Source organism: Hypomesus transpacificus, chromosome 6, assembly GCF_021917145.1.
Source record: "Hypomesus transpacificus isolate Combined female chromosome 6, fHypTra1, whole genome shotgun sequence".
Classification (NCBI taxonomy): Eukaryota; Metazoa; Chordata; class Actinopteri; order Osmeriformes; family Osmeridae; genus Hypomesus; species Hypomesus transpacificus.
This window is the reverse complement of record NC_061065.1, coordinates 728,831-752,074: the sequence shown is the minus strand read 5'-3', so window position 1 is coordinate 752,074 and position 23,244 is coordinate 728,831. Positions and strand designations below refer to the sequence as shown.

The window sequence follows — 23,244 nt, the reverse complement described above, 5'->3', positions numbered from 1 at the left end:
ATGGGGAGGAGTGGGCGAACGACCATGCTCTGGTTACATGTGAAGACATGACTTAATCAAAACAATGAATATTCAATAGATTCCCTGAAGAACACCCTCTCTAGTTTCAGCAATTCTGGGTAATGTCCTTGCCCCCGCTATTCCAATGAAAGGTGGATGTGTTGAGGATTTGTCTTGTCCCACTTACAGCGTTTTCATATTTGTTGTTGCGGTTGTAACATTTCTAAATCACGTCTGGCATTTCTGAAGCAGAGAGCACGGTCATGAAAAACGAGGACCCCAAACAGCGCACAGAAACCCACAATCACGTCTCGCCATTATGATTGGCACCTTGCTGGAGTGGATCATAATGAGGGATCCCACTCCCCCATCTTGGTGAGTGCAAGGGAACTGGCACACAGCAGGAAATCACTGCCATCCCTGCATGGGAGCCAGCTGTGAGTGAGATTCCACCACCCACAGCCATACCGGTGTCACGATAATGGACGTCCCCACTGTGTGCTGTGACTCAGCCCCCACCCCACCCCCCCAATCTTGTCGTGAACCACTGGCATTTGTGGCCAATCCCCCCCACCCCCCGTATTTAACCATATGAGCCTCCTCTACCTTTACCAAGGTAGCTCATGAGATATTGCGTCCCAGACATCCAATCTCAAGTAAGCGCAGCCTGGATTGAATAGATGTTTCTATAACGACAAAATGCATAATTCTGGCTTTGCGGTAAAACAAGAAAAGAAAATGTTAAGTAGTTCTTGTGCACTAAAGCATGCTATAGGAGTGTAGCAGCAAGCTTCTAAGTAAGAGTGAGGGAAGAGGGAAACACCAGAATGACCTCAAGCACCCATGTGACGGTCATATCTTTGTTGTTTACACCAAAAGGGTGCTCAAGTATAAGCTGTGTCAACGTCCACTTGTGACAACGGACTGCGCAGTTCCTGGAATCAAAAACCAGGTAATGAGTAAGCTCAGATGAGGAACCACCTTTTTTTTTATCTTGTTTAGGCCTGCTCTATTCGCTGCAGGTGAGCCAGTGAGTGAGGGAATCCGTCACTAGAAAAACTATTCCATAGAAGTCAAAACCGTTCAGATCCAAATATCCAATGCAAACCTCCAGATGGTACATGGATGTAGAGGTTTAAATATAAAGAATGTAACATTTCTGTGTGAGGCTGAAGCCCACTGAAACATTGCCAAGGATCATAGTTTAGGCTGTAACTAGCACAGGATCATGGTCAACATAGTCCTTTTCATGTACATAAGCTTTTGGCTTGGCTAGATTCCTACATACATGGATCTATGACTTCACACTACACTGGGGACCTGAAACATTCTCACCTTGTGGCTTGGCAGCAAGAGCTTCTTTTCTGATCGACACCTTGCCAATAACATCATCACGACTGGAATGACACAGGGGACATGGGTTTGGAAATGTCATAAAACAGCCAATTCTTACACTTTTTACGTTTTAAAAGATTCAAAGAGTAGTCTCTTTTTTACCTGAGAGAGTCTTCATCTAGTACATGGAATGACACAGTGTGGAAGGATGGGGGCAGGTGGACGTTGTACTCCTCCCCCCAGAATGGAGACAGAGTCTTCCATATTGTGGCCGTCCTAGGAAAGAAAGGTCATGGCAACAATAGACACATAGCACCATAGCATCATTAAGGGGATCTCTTGAATGGCGTTAGCGTTTGCTGTTGACATAGAATGATCAATCTCTAACAACATTGGCAGAGACAATACATAAGATTCAAGACCCAAACGGCCAAGAGACGAAATGGTAATACCTTCACGCTGTGACTTGCTCAAGTCAGGGGAAGGCCTGTACCTTCTGAGAAATGTCTTTACAACATACAACCTGAACAAAGGCTACTGTTTTCCCAGAAATTACTTTAGTTTGACTATTATTTGCTGTGGTCCAACCTACCTGGACTAATTCAAGCTTCGGCACCCAGCCTTCCACTAATTTTATATTGAAAACAGTTTTACTAGTGACACCCTGCATCTACTTCCAACTCGCTATCAGCAAGAGAGACAGAGGTTACACTGTTAAACATTAACAAGCAACGTTGTTTTCTTTTCACTCTATATCAACAGCTTGTCAGAACACCAAGTAACTAAGCCTAGAGATTTCACTAATGCTGACAGAGATAATGACTGTGAATCGGGCTAGAAAATAGAAGGTTGCCGGATCGATTCCCGGCCGTGCCAAATGACGTTGTGTCCTTGGGCAAGGCACTTCACCCTACTTGCCTCGGGGGAATGTCCCTGTACTTACTGTAAGTCACTCTGGATAAGAGCGTCTGCTAAATGACTAAATGTAAATCCAGACAGGTAATCTGAACTTTACTAATGACCATTGTTTAATGTTGGACAATTTTCTTTTTAAGGAAATATTCATTTTTAAGGAAATATTCTTTTAAGATACAATAAAGACTCTCTTGGCTGTCATTAGATCACATCCAGATGGATATGATTATATGAATAAAGCTTAAGGCAGCTTAGATTTGGCGTATTAATTGAAAATAAGTGGCGTTCCATGGAAATTATGTTAAAATGTATCATCAGTTACATTTATGATAATCGCCTTAGCTCAAAGAATGCAGGAGTTGCAGTGGGATCTTCAGCCAGCGTAATGGCAAAAACAGACCGTGAGAACACACACACAGACACACACATACCTAATGATGGCCTCATTGTCAATCCTCACGATGCAGTATGGATCACTGCTCCCAGTTCTACAGATATCAGAGAATGCATCAGGAACACAAAAACTGCAACCATACACTCAATGACACAAATAGCATATGCAACACTCAATCCAGTTTCACAGATTACATCGGAAATCCTTTTAAAGGGGTGATTGACTGGGTTTTTGGGGTATTTCACACTGTTCCTTTAGGTCTCCGAATAGGGTCCGAATTGGTTGGGTTGAAAATGGCCCGGGTACTGTTCTATGCCCCCTGATAGATCCTCCCAAAAATTTCCGGGGATAAAACACTAGCTTTTCTCCTTTTATGGTATGCTCATTAATATTTAGATGAGCTGCGCCCTGATTGGTTGGTTTTTAACGAGTGAAGGTGGGGAGCAAAAACGCAACACGGCCAACAACACTCACTGAAACACCGAAGGTGGAGACTTGAAATAAAAACGTGCAAATAAATCTATTGTGTGTTCACAACACTTTTTTCAAAAGATTGATAAGATATCATTTGAAATGATAACATTGGTTGTTTCCACTTCTGTTGTCGAAGCAAACTGGATTGACTTAGGTGAGTAGAACCATAGACATAATAAAATCAAGGCTAAACAGTGCTACTACTGTCAAAGCTGCCTATCAAAAACGGCCAAGCCGGACACATAATTCATTGCTCAAATAACTCACGTCACTCCCACAAACAAATTCTTCGTAAGTAAAAAGTTTAGACTTTTAATCGACAATATTGACAACACATATTAAGAAACTTGTCTTTACTCATAATATCGTCTCCGATTTCAATTCGAAGATGTAAATCTGTAAACACAGCAGCCTCCCAGTAACCCCTAAACCAATGATACTTTGAGCTTAAGTTATCACGAGTATCTGGCCGTTTTCAGAAATAAAATCGGTGATTGGACGGCAAAGATATTAAGGCGGGAACCATGGGCATTTTAATGCCCATATTTGAATGGTCCGGCAGGAAAGGGTTGAAAGGAAAGGCCCACTATGAATATTAAAATACGCCAAAACATGTGGCCTGTATCATAGCTACATGTATGACCTTTGCTGCAAAAAAAAAAAGTGTGAAAATCAGTTCGGTATTCAGTGCGGTATGATTAATTAAATGCGCTGACAGCTCATTGCCCCAACCAAACAGATTACACTGAGTGGAGCGATCGGACCTTTCCAAGATGGCGGTCACACATCTAGTCAGCGCCAGTAGGCAGTAGCGTTCCATGCGGCGTCTATTCTTTATTATGTCTATGGGTAGAACGTTACAGCTTAGCAACCAAACTATATCGGGATTCAACTCAGCTTCAGTTAGCAGAGCTGCCAACTCTCACGGTTTTGCCGCGTGACACACGCATTTCAACCATTTCTCACGCTCTCATGCCACACCTTGTATATCTCACGCTGAAAAGGCAATGCCAAACAAGTAGCCGATCTAACGTTGTAAACAGTAACGGACGACGCGCAAGTTAACGGAGTGAAGCAACATTGACGCGCAAACAGCCGTGTAAACTCGCCTCTCCCCCCACTCCATGGCGAGAGTGGGGGGGAGTGAAGCTAGCAAAAGCTCGCTTCGGGGGGGGGGGGGGGGGGGGGGGGGGGGTTTGTGGTAAGGGTTAGTGAAAGCTCGCCCCTCGCACCAAATCTCACGCCACGGTTTTTGAAAAAGTTGGCAGCCCTGAGTTAGCTAGCTCTAGATATCTTGCGGAAAAATAACCTGACAAAGATCTGGACAAACATGCATCGTGAATTGTTAATTTACATAACAACACAGGTTATTTGTTTGAATTAAACACAGTCAGGAACATGAAACAACGTTAGCCCCATTGCCAATAAACTAGGCTAAATCATCACACATGCCTATGCTCTTGCGTTAGCAAGCTAAACTAGTTTACATGCCTACAGTACAGGTTTTTTCGCTATCTAGCTGTTCTTGCATTCCTTGCAAATCAGCGTGAATAAAAAGCAGATGAGCTAGAGTCTAGCTAACATTGACTAGACGGGCATGGCTGATGTTTCTCTATACCGTAGCGTAGAAGATCCGTGTTTAGTTTGACCGTCAACACATTTGTGCAAACCATTTCACCAAGGACAGTTTTGAAAACCTGGGACAATGTAAGGCAGGATTTGCTATGAAGCTGTTGCTGATAAGAGGTGCGTTCCGACCTTATGTTCATCACAACCGCAAGCTGTAGTATGATTTTGTCGGTAACAGTTATTAGCAATGCTAACGTATCCTGTATCAAGCACCTGCCTTTCTCCAGTTCTTTCAAGTAGATAATCTTGACAGGCGTTAGCAATAGGCCAGACTGCTATTCGTTTTCTGGCAATTTTTTGGGAAGCTTCCCTTCTAATGCCGCCTATAGCTAGTCTAGCTAGAGTCATTTGCTGAGTAAAGTTTGTTGATGTGTTTAGAAATGTATTTAGCATTCTACCTATACAGGAGATGTTAGCATTGCTAATAACTGTTAGCGTCAAAATCATACGCACGTACAGCTTGCGGTTGCGATGAGCATACGGTCGGAACAGCACCTCTTTTCAGGTTCAGCTTCTTAGCAAATCCTGCTTGAAATTGTCCAAGTTTGTCAAAACTGTCTTGGGTGAAATGTTCACAGCAGATATGCCTGTCGAATGTTTGGCTCCTTGGGAAGATTGAGTGTTAGCCTTTCCTGTACAGCCTGGAACACAGTATTTACGACCGTGGTCCACTTTTAATATCCTTGTTATACTTCAAAACGTTATTCTTTGTAATTGCTTAGAAGTAGCCAACACAGAGCAGCGCGCAGCTAAACTAGCATCGGAGATCTACACTACCTCGGACCGGGCAAGAACACCAGTGAGTGGGCTGGTCTGGATGTACATTTTGGGGCGTGACAAAGATACAGACCAGAGCCAAAAAAGGCGGTCCCCGGACTCCGGAGGCTTTGTTGAAAAGCTAGCGTTTTACAGCCACATTTTTTCATTTTGAGATTTGCATAGGAAAGAGGTGTCAATGGACTTTGAGGTTCACTGTATGTTCATTTTACCCACCATACTGTCGTTATTCAACTATGACAGGGTAAAATCGGTTTTGCAATCGATCGCCCCTTTAAGATTTATGGGTTAGTTTGTCAAAGCATCCCTCCTACATGTAACATGAGGCAAGAATAATCATTTTCTATAACTATGGCACAAACATCAGCTTATTTTCATAAGATACAGTACCTAAATCAGTTTCAATAGCAGACGTGTGTATGTGTGTGTGTGGTCTATGTCAAAAGGGCACCCAATGAGTAACAGTATCTCTACTGCAGCCTTTGTCGGCCCTCACTTCAAAAGAGCTATCCTGGGTACCAGCAGGCTACAGAACTGGACCAGGAGAGAAGCAGTCTGCTGCTGGCCTTTCAAGCCTCAATCATTGATCCCCCAGCAGCAGAGCTGGCTCTCTGGACCAAGAGTTTGGACACAATGTCAGGTTCTAGACTGAAGATACATTGACTGTAGAGACAAGAGAGGGCCAAACATCCTGATAATGTGTATTACAATCACAGCACACAGGATCATTCTCCTATTGTCTTCTATTCATAGATGAGATGGAGAGTTTGTCACAAACAATTACAGTTTCTCTAGCTCAGATATACAGCACTAATGAACAAAACTGTATCAAGTTCCCTAAACTGTATTGACATTTTTTTTTTTCTGCAGCCGGGCACTTTATCAAGTGCTTCAGAGGGGAAATGGTTTATATAAGTCACCATGAATGAACAGGTTCCCTCCCTTAAAAGAGACTGCGTGATAGTGGGGTGGGGGGTATATTAAAAGTGAAGATTGTTTTGTTTGGGTTGGAATTGAATTCTGCGGCAGATGCAGGATTAGTGACACATAACACTGCAATTAACGAGTTCCTGGGCTCCAGAGTGGTGAATACAACTGCAGGGTGATTCATTTCAGTGTGCTGTTATCTTGGTGATGGAGAAACTGGGGGCTCCGATCAGATCAGGTGCTACATCAAATAGGCCAGTTGTTTGTCAGTTTAACCACGTACACATTTGGTGTGAACCACCTGCAGCACTGTGATAGCACCAGTGCGACGAGGAGACAAGGGGTTTCCTTTTTTTTCTCCCCACACACAGCATCCTCTAAAGAGACTATTTACTTGCCGAGAGCCTAGCCTTATATTCAGAGACAATGACCCACACTATATCACTCTCTCACCATGTCTGTCACTCGCTCTCTCGGTTTCTGCAGAGCCTGTCTACCAGAAATTACCATTGAACTATCTCGTTCGCAAAAAAAAAAAATCATGATCTCAGGAATATTGTTTAGAATTTACGGACGTCAGGGAGCCGCTATTAAAATGCGAGAGACACCCGTAACTTCCGGGAAGGTTGGGATATATACACACTGAAACGATTTGTTGACGTTGTCGACAAAATAAAAAAGGTTGACAAATGTTTGTTATGGACAAGTCGTTCGATCTATGACCTCTTTTAAGGGCCTGCAATAACGTCATTTGATCAGTACGGCGCTGTAGCACAAGACTGTAACACCCTATTTACACCGGACCCGTCTGCGGCGCGTTACGGCTCCAACACAACCAGGTATGGAAGGCCTAGTGGGCAAGTATTAAGACGCCCCCGTAGGTTAACCACGCGTAATTAATGCCGACTTTGCATGCAAAGACAACATGTTCCATCTAATACACTACGTAAGTAAAGTAGGTCTTAGGATGCTCGTGCAAGCTACTATCAAATACAATGTTGGTTAGCTAGTTAGCTATTAGTATGAAGTTGGTGGTCACAATGCTGTCTAGCTTGGAGCTTTGTGAACTTCCCTTGCACTGCGATTGCGTTGCCTCAGTATTGTGCGCAATTTGGTTTCACTGCCAACATTCCTTAATGTAAGAGGCGAATGCGCAAACTTAGTTGGTAGCAGCGTTAAACAAGCACTGGTTGGCTACACACCTCATGCCGGCCTTATACAAATGTGTGGACTGTTGGCAGTGAAACCAAATTGCGCACAATACTGAGGCAACTCAAACGCAGTGCAAGGGACGTTCACAAAGTTCCGAGCCAGACAGCATTGCAATTGTGACCACCAACTTCATACTAATAGCTAACCAACATTGTATTTGATAGTAGCTCGCACGAGCATCCTAAGACCTACTTTACTTGCATATTAGATGTTACATGTAGTCGTAATTTCCCATCGGAGATTCAAGCAAGCAGACTTAATTTTGGAGAACCAGACGCTGATTGAGCCAAACCAGGCGTTAATTAGGTTCCTCCGGTAGGAGGGAACCTATTGTTATTGTTGGTATTCTTATTATTTTTCTTCTCCTTGCGCCCCAATATCTCAAAAAGTCCCTTGTCATAAATTTTCTAATTTGGCACATTGATACTAAATCCAAGTGGGTACCCCCACACCAAATATGGGCCACATCGGACCATAGGGGGCGCCACAGGCCACGCCCAAAAGTCAAATTTTCAAAGTGATGGCATTTCCACCCCATTGCTCCAATTCTTCTGAAACTTGGTGTGCATGCCTCATTTGTCATGAGGAACAAAAAGGCCTCAAAGACCCATAAGGTCCGCCATGATGGATTTTCCTGTACAGTGATAATTTTGGAAAACCTTCAAAATTCCTCTTCTCTTGAACCAAAGGTCTAATTGACTTGAGATTTGGTACAGATATGTATCACTGACGTATTTAGAAATGTTACTTAAGGCAATTGAATCAAGTACAAAATGGCTGAAAGGGGTGTATTTATGTAAATGTCCACATTGCCTCAATATGTTTGTGTCACTAAATCAAATGTATTTTTGAAGGATGGTTCAAACCTAATAGGCTTTAAGGTGACATGTCTCTGAAGTAACACGCAAAGTGTTACCTTGATATGTCAAAATATGACTGAATTACAGCTGTCTGAACTTGGACCAAATCTAACAATGCTCGCCATTGGAGAAACATCTTTTTATGTTATCCAGTGATTGAACTTTGTGTATTCCATGCCTGGGAATTGCTCAATTGGCTGAGATGTTGTGCTGGTAAGCAAAGGGTTGACAAAACGGTTTCTAGTCTTCCGATAAATCCTCCGGTTGTAAAACATAGCATTGCGTGCTTATTTGAGCCCATCACAACACTCCAATCGTCTGTTTAGCGAGACTGTGTAAACCACTGAAAAACAAGCCAGGCTCACCACAGTAGCTAGCTACTTGAGGTCAGATGGCTGAGCCGTTAGGGAGTCGGGCTATTAATCAGAAGGTTGTTGGTTCGATTCCCGCCCGTGCCAAATGACGTTGTGTCCTTGGGCAAGGCACTTCATCCTACTTGCCTCGGGGGGAATATCCCTGTACTTACTGTAAGTTGCTCTGGATAAGAGCGTCTGCTAAAATGACTAAATGTACTTGTAGGCTACGCATGGTAGAGATAACGCTAATGGTTATCTCTAATGAAGTAAATTGATTATTCAGGTGGATCCCTTGTCTGTTGCACAAATTCGTTTCAGTAACCAAAGCCAGGACACATCCCCACTGATGCTAGGCATGATTTGAAATTCCCTTCAATGACAAGTTATGGCACTCCAAACAACCTTTTATAAAAACTATGAGTAAGTTATTCTTTACAGCAGCAACCCAGTCATCCTGTTGTCCCATTTTATAGGAAATAAATATATTTTTGTGTGGTTTGCTAGACACGTCTCAAAAATAACGCGTTTTTTTAGATGCGTGCTTTGAACGTGTCACGTGGCACGGTTATATTTGAGGCGAAAAAGACGCCGACTTTGTATGGAAGTCGGCGCAATGCCGTCTGTGCATGCAAAGTCAGCGTTAATTACGCATAGTTAACACACGGGGTCGTCTTAAAACTTGCCCACTAGGCCTTCCATAACCAGGGGGGTATTCCAGGTAGAGGGTTCAACAAACTCTGATCCTAACCCTGAACTCGGAGTTGAGTTAAGCTACTTTGAAATGGGAATTTCAGAAAACTTGTTTCCAGAACAGCTGATATGATTTAGTTAATTCAACTTGGAGTACGGCAACTCTGAGTTTAGCGCGTGCATGAATACTACCAAAAGCCAACAACTATGGAGCTCCGATACTAGGATTCACCATAGCAACCGACGACAAAAAACGTTGTCTTACTTTACCACACTTTAGATATAAGTTTATTTTGTGTTTATGGTCAATCTGAGCACATATTCCGGAAAAATGCAACATGGCTGTAGCAGCGTAGCCTATACAATTGGCGTGGGAGACAATTGCTGCCGAGTCAATGCATATAAACTCCTCAAAAAAAGTTTGGAAATGTTATTTCGGCCAATTATTCCAACCCTTCAGTCATACCAATTGGTATTGTATTTCATATTGTCGGAAAGCCTGATTAGTCACCTTAACAACGAGGTACAACTTGTAAGGATCGTGCATTCGTGGAATGAGCAACACAGGTAACCATGTGGGTAACTGCCCCACATTTTTTTCCAAAATCCTCTGCAATATTCTTCTGTTGGTATTTTATCTCGTTTTGAGCTTCAAGTGGGTTCAGCTTGGGCGTGCTGTATGTGCCAAAGTGACCAACGCAAACATGTTGGCTGACTTGTGACAAATCCTGGTTGAGGAATGGGATGCCATCCCACAGCAGTGTGTGACCAGGCTGGTGACAAGCATGAGGAGGTGCCAAGCTGTTGTGGCTGCGAATGGATCTTCCACACGCTACTGAGGTCCCTGACAGTGTAAAATGAATAACGTGTAGAAATAGCCAATATGTGTTGTTTTTTCCTTATTCCCGTGGGAGAGTGCATTTATCCAATCCACCAAGCAACTCAAAACGAGAGTGAATACCAACAGAAGAATATTGCAGGGGATATTGGCCAAAAACATTGAGCCACTACCCACACGGTTAGCTGTGTTGCTCATTCCACTAATGCACAATCCTTACAAGTTGTACCTCGTTGTAAAGGTGACTAATCAGGCTTTCCAATCATATACAGTCGTATGCAAAAGTTTGGGCACCCCTGATACTCTCCATTACTTTCATCTATAAATTGTTGGGCGTTTGGATGAGTAACCGTGCGTGTCCACTACAGCGGTGCGGGCGGCGCGTCGGCTTCAAATTAATTTTCAAGGAAACCGGTCGTTGACGCTCCCACCATGCCCTACGCGTGCTTCAACGCCCGGTTTCATTGAAAATTAATTGGAAGCCGACCCTCCGCGCCGCTCCGCTCCGCTGTATTGGACACGCAAGGTTAGACTTTATTTATATAGCACATTTCATACAAAAATTGCAGCTCAAGGTGCTTTACATAAAATCAGCAAAAACATAAGAACAAAAGAATACAAGTGATAAGTAATAATAAGTAAAGTAATAATAAGATAAGTAAAAAGTAATAATAAAAACTACAAAATAAACACGAATGAATAAAATGTAACACATTAGCGATAGTGCAAGTCAAACACAAGCCGCAATCTTTGCAGGAATCCAAAGCAAATCTATAAAAACAATAATATAACTACTAAAAGTCGAAAAACCCTTCTGAGATCAAAAAAAAAATGTTAAATGCTTTGGTAAAAAGGTAGGTTTTAAGATATCTTTTAAAAATGTCTAGCGTATTTGCTTCCCTAATATTTATGGGTAATTTGTTCCATAGTTTCTTGGGGCGTAATAGGGGTTATGCGCAACATTCTTCCGGGTTCTACAAAACAGATGTAATTACTTCCGGCCGGCCGCTTTTGAGGTAAACACAGCGTAGTAAAGGCCACCTACTATAGCCGGTGTTTAAAGGAACTACCCTTAATTACAATTTCCCATGTACACAGGATTGCCAAATAAACTTCCATCAACTGCAACAACTACCAGTGTGACAGTATTTATTTACAGGTCCATTTTGTCGGTAGCGTAATCTTATACACCTGCTAACTTTAATGTTTTTTTGGCCTAGTAGTAGGCTAGTAAACGCAATTCCTTCTAGAAACGATAGGTCCTAGCTATAGAAACCAGAATAATAATATGGATATGACACTAAATTAAAATGAGCTTGTGTAAAGTAGCTGGGACAGGACTAATGTGTTCTCTCCTTTTAGTTTTGGTTAATAATCTAGCTGCAGAATTTTAAATGAGCTGTAGTCTTTCAGTGGTTTTCTTGGGAAGACCAGCAAAAAGTGCGTTACAGTTGTCCTGCCGGCTAGATATAAAAGCATGAATTAACTTCTCTGCATAATTTTGGTTTATGAATGGTCGTACCTTCGCTATATTACTCAGGTGAAAGAAAGCAGTTTTGGTCACTTGATTAATGTGAGAGTTGAAATTCAAATCTGAGTCCAGGATTACACCGAGACTTGTCACCTCTGGTTTAAGACAGGGGGTTAAACCTCCTAGATTCTTAGTAAGCATCTCTCTTTTGGATTTGGGGCCACATAGTAGGACTTCAGTTTTGTCTTCATTTAATTTAAGAAAGTTATCATTCATCCATTTGTTTATTGCCAACAGGCAGCTGGTAATGGAATTGATGGCCGTTGCATCGTTGGGTTCAGTGGATATATATAGTTGTGTGTTGTCCGCATAGCTATGGAAATTCATGTTATGTTCTCTGATTATGTCATCGAATGGTAACATATAAAGAGAAAAAAGTAATGGACCTAGGCAGCTTCCTTGAGCAACCCTGTAGCAGTTCTCATTTTTCTTCGACCTATGGTCTCCTAAACTAACATAAAACTTCCTTCCTATGATATATGATTTCATCCAGTTCAGTACACTATCTGTGAAACCAATAAGCTTTTTCAGTCTATTGATTAGGATGTCTCTAGACGCTTCTTATAGCCTCTGATGAGTGCCTGGATTCTGGATTGAGGTAATTTGGACCATTCTTCCTTACAATACATCTCCAGTTCAGTAAGGTTTGATGGGTGCCTAGCATGGACAGCCCGCTTCAAGTCACCCCATAGATTTTCAATTATATTCAAGTCTAGGGACTGAGATGGCCATTCCAGAACATTGTAGTTGTTCCTCTGCATAAATGCCTTAGTGGATTTGGAGCAATGTTTCGGGTCGTTGTCCTGCTGGAACACCCAACTCTGCCGTAACTTCAGCAGCTTTGTTACAGATTCTTGAACATTATTGTCCAGAATTTGCTGGTACTGAGTTGAATCCATGCGACCCTCAACTTTAACTAGATTCCCAGTTCCTGCACTAGCCCCACAGCCCCACAGCATGATGGACCCCCCACCAAATTTTACTGTGGGCAGCAAGTGTTTTTCTAGGAATGCTGTGTTCTTTTGCCTCCATGCATAACGCCTCTTGTTGTGACCAAATAACTATCTTTGTCTCATCAGACATTCCCTGTGGTGTGGGGGGTTTGAGCTGTCAGGACCTGCTTGGTCGTCGGTCTGCCAACGCTGAACCAGGTCGTCACCCGGAATCCAGTCTCCATGACGGCCAACAGCGAGTTTCCCGGTCCCATCCAACGTCTATAAAGCCGAACAATGGATTTTGGTGTTTCAAAACCCATTGACACTGTATGACTATGTTTAGCTTGTGTTCTGCTCCTCTCTCTTACCAACCGTCTCTGGAGGAGGGGATCCCTCTCTGAATTGCTCCTCCCAAGGTTTCTTCCATTTTTTCTCCCGGTGGGAGTTTTTCTGGGAGTTTTTCCTTGTCTTCCTTGAGGGTTTAGGTTGGTTGAGGGGCAGTTCTATGGGCGCATGTGAAGCCCTCTGTGACATGCTTGCGTGTAAAAAGGGCTATACAAATAAATTTGATTTGATTTGATTTGATCAGTCCCCAGCACTTTGTTCCAAAATGAGCCTGGCTTGTTCAAATGTAGTTTGGCAAACCTCAAGCGAGCCTGTTTGTGGCGCGTGTGCAGAAAAGGCTTCTGCCGCATCACTCTCCCATACAGCTGTTCTCTGTGCAATGTGCGCTGAATATTCAAGCAATGCACAGTGACACCATCTGCAGCAGGATGACCTTGCCGGTCTTTGGAGGTGGTCTGAGGGTTGTCCTTGACCATTCTTCGCCTTTGCCTCTTTGTTATTTTTCCTGGCCTGCCACTTCTGGCCTTCAGAGGAACTGTGCCTGTTGCCTTCCATTTCTTGAAACTGATAGCTGAAACCTCCGGGATAACTTTTTGTAGCCTTCCCCTAAACCATACTGCTGAGCAATCTTTGTTTTTAGATCATTCAATAGCTGTTTTGATGCCCCCATTTTTCCACTGTTCAGAGGAGAATCAAAGAGAAGCACAGCTTGCAATTGGCTAACTTAAATACCCTTTCTTATGATTGAATGCACCTTTCTATGTAATTGAAGGCTTAACGAGTTAATCAGACTAATTATGTGTTGCAGTTAATCAGCATTTAGTAAACAGAGGTATTCAAATCAAATAAATGATTAGGGTGCCCAAACTTTTGCACAGCCTATTTTTCACATTTAATTTAATTTCACGCAACTAAATACTGCTACACCAAATATCTTTCTCTGGAAAATACCCCAGCACCCTGTGTTAACTAGAAAAGGAATATTACAATATTATATTGATCTTTTTTGGTGAAGACAGTAAATGATCATGCAGCTTCAGAGGGGTGCCTAAACTTTTGCATACGAATGTAAAATACAATACCAATTGGTATTATTGAAGGGGAGGAATAATCGACCGTTTCCTAACTTTTTTTGAGGGGTTTATTTTTATGCAATAGCCAGTCCATATATTGAACATTTAACACCACTGTCCGTTAATATTACAGGAGAAAAAGTGGTGGACTTAATAAAATAGCATGTTCAATGTTATATTACATATGAAAACATACTACGAACAGGTAATGCATATTTTGCTTATACGCTTGTGATTGTAGCCTCGACGACACCATGGTTTTAATCATATTCAACATGATACAAAGTCTAAATATCAATTGGTGCCTATTTCAACTTGTAGTAGCAGTTTCCCTCAACAGAATGCTTTTCATCAAAGGATGATGGTGATTAAGATGACAAAGAGACATTAATGACTGCTGCCACAGAAAGGGATGCAGATAATGATGTATAGTGGCTACTGGTAGTTCTCTCTCCATGTACTTTTATTTACAGGCTTGTGTGGAATTGTCAGTTAAACTGACATTATGAGAATAATTAATATAAAAACGATTAGCATATTCTGACAACAGTTTTTTTAAATCGCTAAGACCATTTTTTGAATACATCTAACAAGTTTCCTTGTTACTTGTTACTCTTACTCTTAATGCACCAACACACCTAACACACACAATTGGCAAAACTGTTAATTTCATGCTCAAAATCACACATTGTAAACTAAATTCAAACACTAATTTTCATGACACAAAAACACACTAACAATACACCATGTCTCCCAAAACACTAACACGTTTGCTTTCAACAGGAACATTTAATCAATCATAGCACAATGTCATAAAAAACCCTGAAAAACAACAGATGAAATTACAGAAACTGCATTCTATTATACAGTAGATGTGTCAGGTCTCACAGTATATGGATCATAGATTGTGTTGCAATGCAGTTTCTTTTGAAGCTTCTTTACATTTTTGTTTTGTTGGGTTCAGTAAATGCATGCATTTAGTTTATTTTGTTGCAGAAATTCAGAAAAAAAAGAATGACCCATCTCAGAGTAGCTTTATACAATGTATGGTTACTGTATTGAAAAAGAGAAGACAGAAACATAATTGCTGCAGCAAAGGCTTCAGTTGCAACAGGACATTACTGCAAGAAATATGCAATATAGCTGCCATTACCCTAGCTCTGGCCCTTCTCTTAGCACCACCACACATTTTAACTCCTCTCCCTCTCCCTTGCCCCACTCCCCTCCCTTGTCCTGGTACTTGTCTTCCTCTCCCTTGTCCTGATACTTGCCATCCTCTCCCTTGTCCTGGTACTTGTCTTCCTCTCCCTCGTTCAGGCATTACATATTCTTTCTTTGATCGTGTTTCTCTGTATTGTTCTTTTTCCACATAAGATTAGCCCAAAGAGGTCCTCTTACTGTATATACCTTACGGTCATGTGATTGAAAGAACCTCAAAACCTGAGTGTTTCCTAGTTGGGAATCAGCTGTGATTTAAAGTATTTGCATAACTTCAGCATAACCAGCTGTTTCTCAGTAGCAATGGAATAAAATACAGGTGATATGTTTGTGTTTCAATTTACAATATGAACAGCTGTTCACTTTGGCTTTAGCCAATAAGTTAGGTTTTGAACACGATGTTATCTGTTCCGACATACAGTCTGAAAGCATTGGTAAATTGGGCAGTAAAAATCAATTGTTTTGGTCTTGGTTGAGCTTGTATGTAAAAGAAGTTCAAGATTTGTGTTTAATCTATGCATTTTTTGTCAAAGCAACAAGAAATGTGTTAATTGTATAGCCAACACAGACGGATGTTGTGTTAACTGTGTCAAGAGTTTAGGAAACTAGGAAACAGCAATTGTAAAATATTGTATTTATATAGGCCTAGCACAATTCATACACAATGGAAATTCCAAGTGCTTTACAAATGAACAGAAGTGTAAGTGTAGTGTGTATTTATTAAAACAAACAAACAAAATTTGTAAAATTATGAAAATTATTAGTTGGAAAATTATATGAAATATTCAATTTTTAATTAGAACGGACGAAAACGGTATAACTACTTATTGGGAAACAAAATTACATTAACTCAAAACAGAAAGGGTAGGTACCACCGTAGTCTGAGGGGCCTGAGGAGAGAGATCTGCAGTTTGACCCTATTGGAGTCGACACAGTGCTTAGGAAAATGTCAGAGTGCAAACAAAGCCGACCTAATAGTGTGGGGAAGTTTAACAAAACTTTCAACAAAAAATGCTGTTACATACATGCAGGGCAGAACTTGCCTTTCATTGGGGAGTGGATATGAGAGCATTTAAAGCGGAAACATCCTGGCATGAGAGGACACATACAACTAGCCAGGATAGCCGCTGTGAGCGACACCAGTTGCTAAAAACAGGCTAGTTGTATGTGTCCTCTCGTATTTCACCCATAGGCCTACTAACACCGTAGCAACATGTCCAAAGACAGCAGTTAGACAGTAGGCTATTGTCTGTATGACCATTTAATAACACTTTAGTGTAATAACACTCGGAAATTACAACTTTAGAGTATATTTACATTTAGTCATCTAGCAGCAATATTTATTTATTTTAGTAAAGTGATAGTTTGGTTTGCATAGATGAAAGCTAGCATGGGCGTCGGGACTGTTTTGATTTGATTAGCGTAACACTATGAGGTATGAGAGGAAATTACATTAATTAAAAAAAAATATATATATCCCAAAATAAAACGTCTCAATCACTCACCTTTATTTTATTTCATATTCATATGAAATACAAAAGGAGATATTAGGCAGAATGCTGCATCAGTCAGTTATGACAATGTCTTGACGATAAGTCGATTAATCATTCTAAAAATCATTATGTTCGTCTATTATCAAAATAATTGTTTGTTGCAACCCTAGTACACACACAAAAACACACTAACAGTGTGTGATAACTGTGCAGTCTGTCTGTTTCTCTTCAGAAGAAACATGGCTCTGAGCAATATTATGTATCATTTGACAAGCAATGTAAAATCACTCTCTCCCTGTACTGTATTTATATGAAAAGGAGAGTGCATATCTTGCCTTTACGTACTTTAACAGCCTTGAAACCTCTTTGGAATGTGTGTCTGTTTTATGTCCTTTTTTAAAACTAGGATACTCTTTTGTAAGAGGTTGGATGACAAACACTGTATTTGTTTCCTTCTGTTGCCTAATCTTTAGAGTTGACAGCAGTACAAAAGGTAGGCAGCAAAGCTACGGTGGCCCTGAAGTGCAAACCACAACGGCAAAAGTGCAAACCACAACGGCAAATAGCAAAACACAATGGCAAATAGGAAAACACAACGGCAAATAGGAAAACGCAACGGCAAATAGGAAAACGCAACGGCAAATAGGAAAACGCAACGGCAAATAGAAAAACACAACGGCAAAAAGGAAAACACAACGACATTAACTTCTGACGGAAAAGGTAGGGCCTATCTAGCAGAAGACGGACCCTCCTGATTGGACAGACGGTGCAAAGCGGTGAAAAACACGAACAGAATGGTTTTCGACGGGACAGACAGCAGCACCATCTCGATTTACTGATATTTTCGGTATACTAACACATAATATCAATTGATTACTGGTGTGTTGCATCATGTATATGTCTCATACTTTATTAACATTCATGAATTAAATGATTAACCTATAACAATAGGCAGCCCTATTGTGAAGCAGAGCTAGAAATGGCTATGCTAGCTGCGCACTGTAGCCTAATGATTGAGGACTATTGTTCTACTAAACATTTAACATTCGACTGTTGAAGTAAATTGTTTTATTCATTAGCCCACTTACAATTTACCACGTTAACATGTGTTATGTTCTGTGTACTTATATGTTATGCCCGGTTGCTTTGCTTCTTGTCCTAAGAATTTCCGTGCCCAGTCGGACCCTGTGTTGTTCTGTGCACCTGACAATAAAAGACTTGAACTTGAGCATTTATATTTGTAGTAGCCTACTTGATGCAAGTTGAATCTAATCTAGATAGCAATCACACCAGCAACTGCTCAATTTAAGACAAGAAAGGAGTTTGGTTAATAGAACAGAATATGCAAGGCAACCAATAGGGGTTCGAACCGGAAAACAGATGTAATCGTTTCCGCTTCTCACTTCTGTACACATCTGCAGCGCTAGGTGATCCAAATAACTTATATTGACAGGGAAGTTCAAGGATTTTATAAGTTGTATTACTCTCTACATTAGGGTAAGTGTGACAGGAATAAAGTGATGAGTTCATATAACGTTATAATAGCCTAACGTTAGACCGTTTCCCAGGAGGTAGCACTAACACTTGCTCTACACATTAACTACAACGTTACAGTAGGCTACATAGCTACACAACTAGTGCTAAGTTATCAATGAATATGAATTCAGCAAATTAATTTAAGAAGCTCATTTTAATTTAGTGTCATATCCATTTCATTATTCTGGTTTCTATAGCTAGGACCTATCGTTCCTAAAAGGAATAACGTTTACTAGCCTACTACTAGGCCAAAAAACGTTAAAGTTAGCAGGTGTATAAGATTACGCTACCGACAAAATTGACCTGTAAATAAATACTCAGACTGGTAGTTGTTGCAGTTGATTGCCAAACACTGCATTCTCTGAGTACACTTGGACTTCTACAGGTACAGTCTTCGTTTGACTGTTTTAATCGTCTGCGAGCAAAAAAAGGCTACTCCCCAGGTTACTCGGGGCTCTGGAAGTCCGTTTGGCAATCCTGTGTACATGGGAAATTGTAATTAAGGGTAGCTCCTTAAACACCGGCTATAGTAGGTGGCCTTTACTACGCTGTGTTTACCTCAAAAGCGGCCGGCCGGAAGTAGTTACATCTGTTTTGTAGAACCCGGAAGAATGTTGCGCATAACCCCTATTGCATTCATTAAAACATTTTATTATACAATATGTCCAGTGAGAGGGTCATTGTTTTTAGTGCGTGGACCTGAAATTTCTGCCAAGCGTTAAGAGCTAGCTAGATGATAGCAACCCTTGATCTGCAATTCATTGTTGCTAGCTCTTATCACTAACTACTGTACGCTAGTAAGAGAAGACTAACTTTGTATGCCAATGAACACCGATAACTAGAACTAATTTGACAAACGTGACTTCAAGTGCTTATACTCATCCTGATGTTGTGATTAGATGACAACATATCAACTATCACGTGGTATGTAGCCTATGCCTGGCATCAAAATCATTCTTGAAAATAGAGAAAGTATCTTCGAGGGATTCATGTTTTCAAAATAGGCGTTCTCCTTACTGTTAAAAGACAGACAGTCTGTCTGTCCAATCAGGAGGGTCCGTTTTCTGCTAGATAGGCCCTACCTTTTCCGTCAGAAGTTAATGTCGTTGTGTTTTCCTATTTGCCGTTGTGTTTTCCTATTTGCAGTTATGTTTTCCTTTTCGCCGTTGTGTTTTACTATTTGCCATTGTGTTTTCGTATTTGCCGTTGTGTTTTGCTATTTGCCGTTGTGTTTGCACTTCAGGGCCACCGTACAAAGCAGCTCTTTTGGACATTTCTCCAAAGGCTTTGCAATGTCCCTTTTCATGAGATAAAGTCTCCTCCAACAAAGCATTTTCTCCTTTTGCTGCTGTCAACAAATTATTTTTGGGGGGAAAAAAGTAATACCCCTCTACAGATTGTCATCCTACTATCTCTTGCCTATTCAAATTGGGCCAATTCACCTCACTTGACAGAAATTGGATTACTACAACACCAAATGAAAGTGGCAATATGACTCCAGGTTGTTACTATTTAGTTGACAAAGGACCAACAAGCTGTCAGCACCATGTTGAAAGCTGCCCAGCTTCTATTCTGCTAGTGCAGCATTAAACAGACTTAGTGTAAATACTTGATATGGTTGCTGTGTATCCTAGCAAAATCTTTGCTTTTTCCAATTGACGAAAGGACAGAGTTAGCATACAAATTGTCTTGTGTCATTCCAAAAGAATTCCAGTGAGATCCACCATTAATTAGTATGAAATGCCAGTCTCTCCATCAACAAAGCAAGGGAGGTCACCGCATAACCAAGCAAAGAACTCCCTGAATGGTAGAATCCAGGCACTCAGAGGAATGGACTTCTCATAGATGTCACGTTCTTCTTCTTTGGTGCCAACAATGCCATAGAACGCAGTGGAATAAAAAAGGTGGATTTTTATAGACAGCAATTTTTTTGTTTTGATTTAGACATAATTAAATGGATATGTTGTTGGATGCTTTACTATAGGCTACTATTTTTGAAGTAATGTAATTTGTCTAGCTTGAATTGGTGCAATTCAGCTTTATGTGCTTAATATTGAGATGAATAAGAGCTAATAATCACAGCCACCGTATCCTTTTAACTGCACTGTTACACTCCTATATTACACGTATTGTACACTTCTAAAAAAACTCCTAAACTACTACACTCACACCCACTGAACCAGACATTTTTCTAAATAAACAAAATAATAAGACAGGGTTTTTTCATAATTAGTTCAGTCTCTTTCTGATAGTGTTTCATTGATTGCTATAAATAAGTATAAATAATGACTGTGACTGTGATAATGACACATTTATAAACCTGTATGAATCTGTAATCATCTAATCTTTCAAATTTCCACATATCTATATGACAACAGATGTAGGGTAAATCCTCTAACATCAAATAGTCAAAAGCCCTTGACCAAACACAATTTCTCCCTAATTAATGTGTTATGAAGGGTGTTTAACCTGCCATATTCAACTGAAGGGAATCTAGATAGTTATGTAATGAAGTTACAACGGCAAATTGTTTGTCAATTAGGAAGTACATTACTCCAATTATGTGCGTGTGTGCGCGCGTGTGTGCGTTCAAGCTGTGATGCTAGCAATTTGGAAACTCCTGTCTTAAGAAAACCGGCCAATGGAGAACAAAAGAAAGAATTGAATAAGTTATGAGTATAATACTTACATGTCCTTAATAGGCAAATTTTTGCCCTCGACAATTCGAATAAATAAAGTGCTTCGTTTTGCCATTGTCACAAATCCGAATGTTCAGGCGATGACTGTCCAGCCTCTTTGATCATCAGCGCAGATTGTTCTATTAACAGCAGCTGTGAAACAACATTATTCCTCTGACAGCTGTTACTTTACAGGACTAGAACTGGTCAATGCTGTATCGTAGACCGTGCATCAACTCATCTCCCAACAGTGGTCTACGGTGTTCTATCCAGGTTCGAGGTTTGTAGTAAACGCAAGCGTGTTTCGTGGTAGACCACCGTCTGATCCAGACAGTCAGAATCGTATTGGACGATTGTCCAATGACGCGTCCTCATTAACAGGTGTCTTGGGAAATGAAGTTTGTTTCTTCCTCCCTCCACGAATTGTAGTACGTGCACTACCACTGACAGCCCATTTGTGTATGTGGGGTTGAGCATAAATTGAATATTTGATAAATTTAAGATTGAATCAAGGAATGACCGTTTTTGTATATGGGAAAACAAAAGTTCTCTGTTGATAATTACAGGGCTTACTTAGAAAACAGGGACAGTCAAAGGATCCGCTCCATTCAAAGAATGAAGGGACAGATGGGATAGCATGAGGTGCAATAATCTAACTTTAAACATTTTAAAATTAAGGATTCTTCTCATATTAATTAATAGAAAGACACAAAGGCTAATACACTAATTAATTAGCATTATCGCTGGTGAAACAACAACCCCCAAAAAATAATTCACACACTCATATTAACTAGTTCTACTATCATTGAATACAATACAAGTGTGTTTTGCTAAACTTACTTCAAAATAAAAAAACTTGAAATCAGATTTATCGAACTTATGGCAGTCTAGACACGAATACATACTGATGTCCAGATGCATATGGTCCTATATAAGACCTTTGTAGAATATATGCGTTTAGTAGATGTGTTTAAATGATGGTGGACTAATACCAAAAAAATCTGTATGTTTCTACCCTAGTATGTGTGGTGTGCAGAAAAGTGATGAGTCTAGTGACGACAATATGGATTCAGTGGTTCAGATGTTTGAATATTCCTGGACTGCTCATGATGTCATGACTGCCTCGAAAAGAGCACTTACGGTAGACAAGGGCAGAGAGACAAGTATATCAGTGCACCAGATTAAGACAGGTCATGATTAATTTACATGCATTGCCTTCCTCAAAAACAGGTGGTATAGGGTTAAATCCCAACACTTTAAAGGTCACATGAAATGCTGTTGTTGGATGCTTTTATATAGGCCTTAGTGGTCCCCTAATACTATATCTGAAGTCTCTTTCCCGAAATTCAGCCTTGGTGCAGAATTATAGCCACTTTGAGTAGTCCCACAATGAGCTTTCCTCAGAATGCGCTGTTTCTGTGTCTGTAGCTTTAAATGTTAATCAAATCAAATTTATTTGTATAGCCCTTTTTACACGCAAGCATGTCACAGAGGGCTTCACATGCGCCCATAGAACTGCCCCTCAACCAACCTAAACCCTCAAGGAAGACAAGGAAAAACTCCCAGAAAAACTCCCAACGGGAGAAAAAATGTAAGAAACCTTGGGAGGAGCAATTCAGAGAGGGATCCCCTCCTCCAGAGACGGTTACAGTGGATGTATTGAAATGGCTCGTAGACCCGTTGCTGTAAGATGCCTCCAATTTGCCCATTCTCATCTGATAACCCTGGTTTGCAGAGCTGCACACTCAGTAATTTCAATATGGGGAAAGGCGGATATCGCGCGCGCCATAACACCACCAGCAGAACGTTATCCACATAACAACGACGCGTACAACACTGCGTTACAGAATGTGTATTCACACACATACTTGATGCCATCTACCTTTACATTAGCGACAGTACCTCAGCTATTAGCTGCAGAGCTAATGTTACAGCCAGATTCTAAGGGTAGCAAGCTAGGTGACCATATAGTAAGCAACAAAATGATATAGCGTTAGTTGACTTGTCCGAGGTTTGTAGCTGGACCAA

At 40.8% G+C, this 23,244-nt stretch overlaps 1 protein-coding gene across 2 annotated transcripts in view; it reads right to left on the bottom strand.

Annotated features, from left to right (window-relative positions):
- The window catches only part of rasa4 (RAS p21 protein activator 4), a 52,968-nt gene extending 31,451 nt beyond the window's left edge, over window positions 1–21,517 (bottom strand). For both annotated transcript variants that reach the window (XM_047021394.1, XM_047021395.1), the window contains exons 1-4: window positions 21,228–21,517; window positions 2,682–2,738; window positions 1,498–1,611; window positions 1,336–1,397 (exon numbers count right to left, since the gene is read on the bottom strand). In XM_047021394.1, the coding sequence (XP_046877350.1) occupies window positions 1,336–1,397; window positions 1,498–1,611; window positions 2,682–2,738; window positions 21,228–21,292 (298 nt within the window). In that variant the 5' untranslated portion in view covers window positions 21,293–21,517. The remainder of the gene's footprint in view (window positions 1–1,335; window positions 1,398–1,497; window positions 1,612–2,681; window positions 2,739–21,227) is intronic.
- Window positions 21,518–23,244: the final 1,727 nt, after the last annotated feature.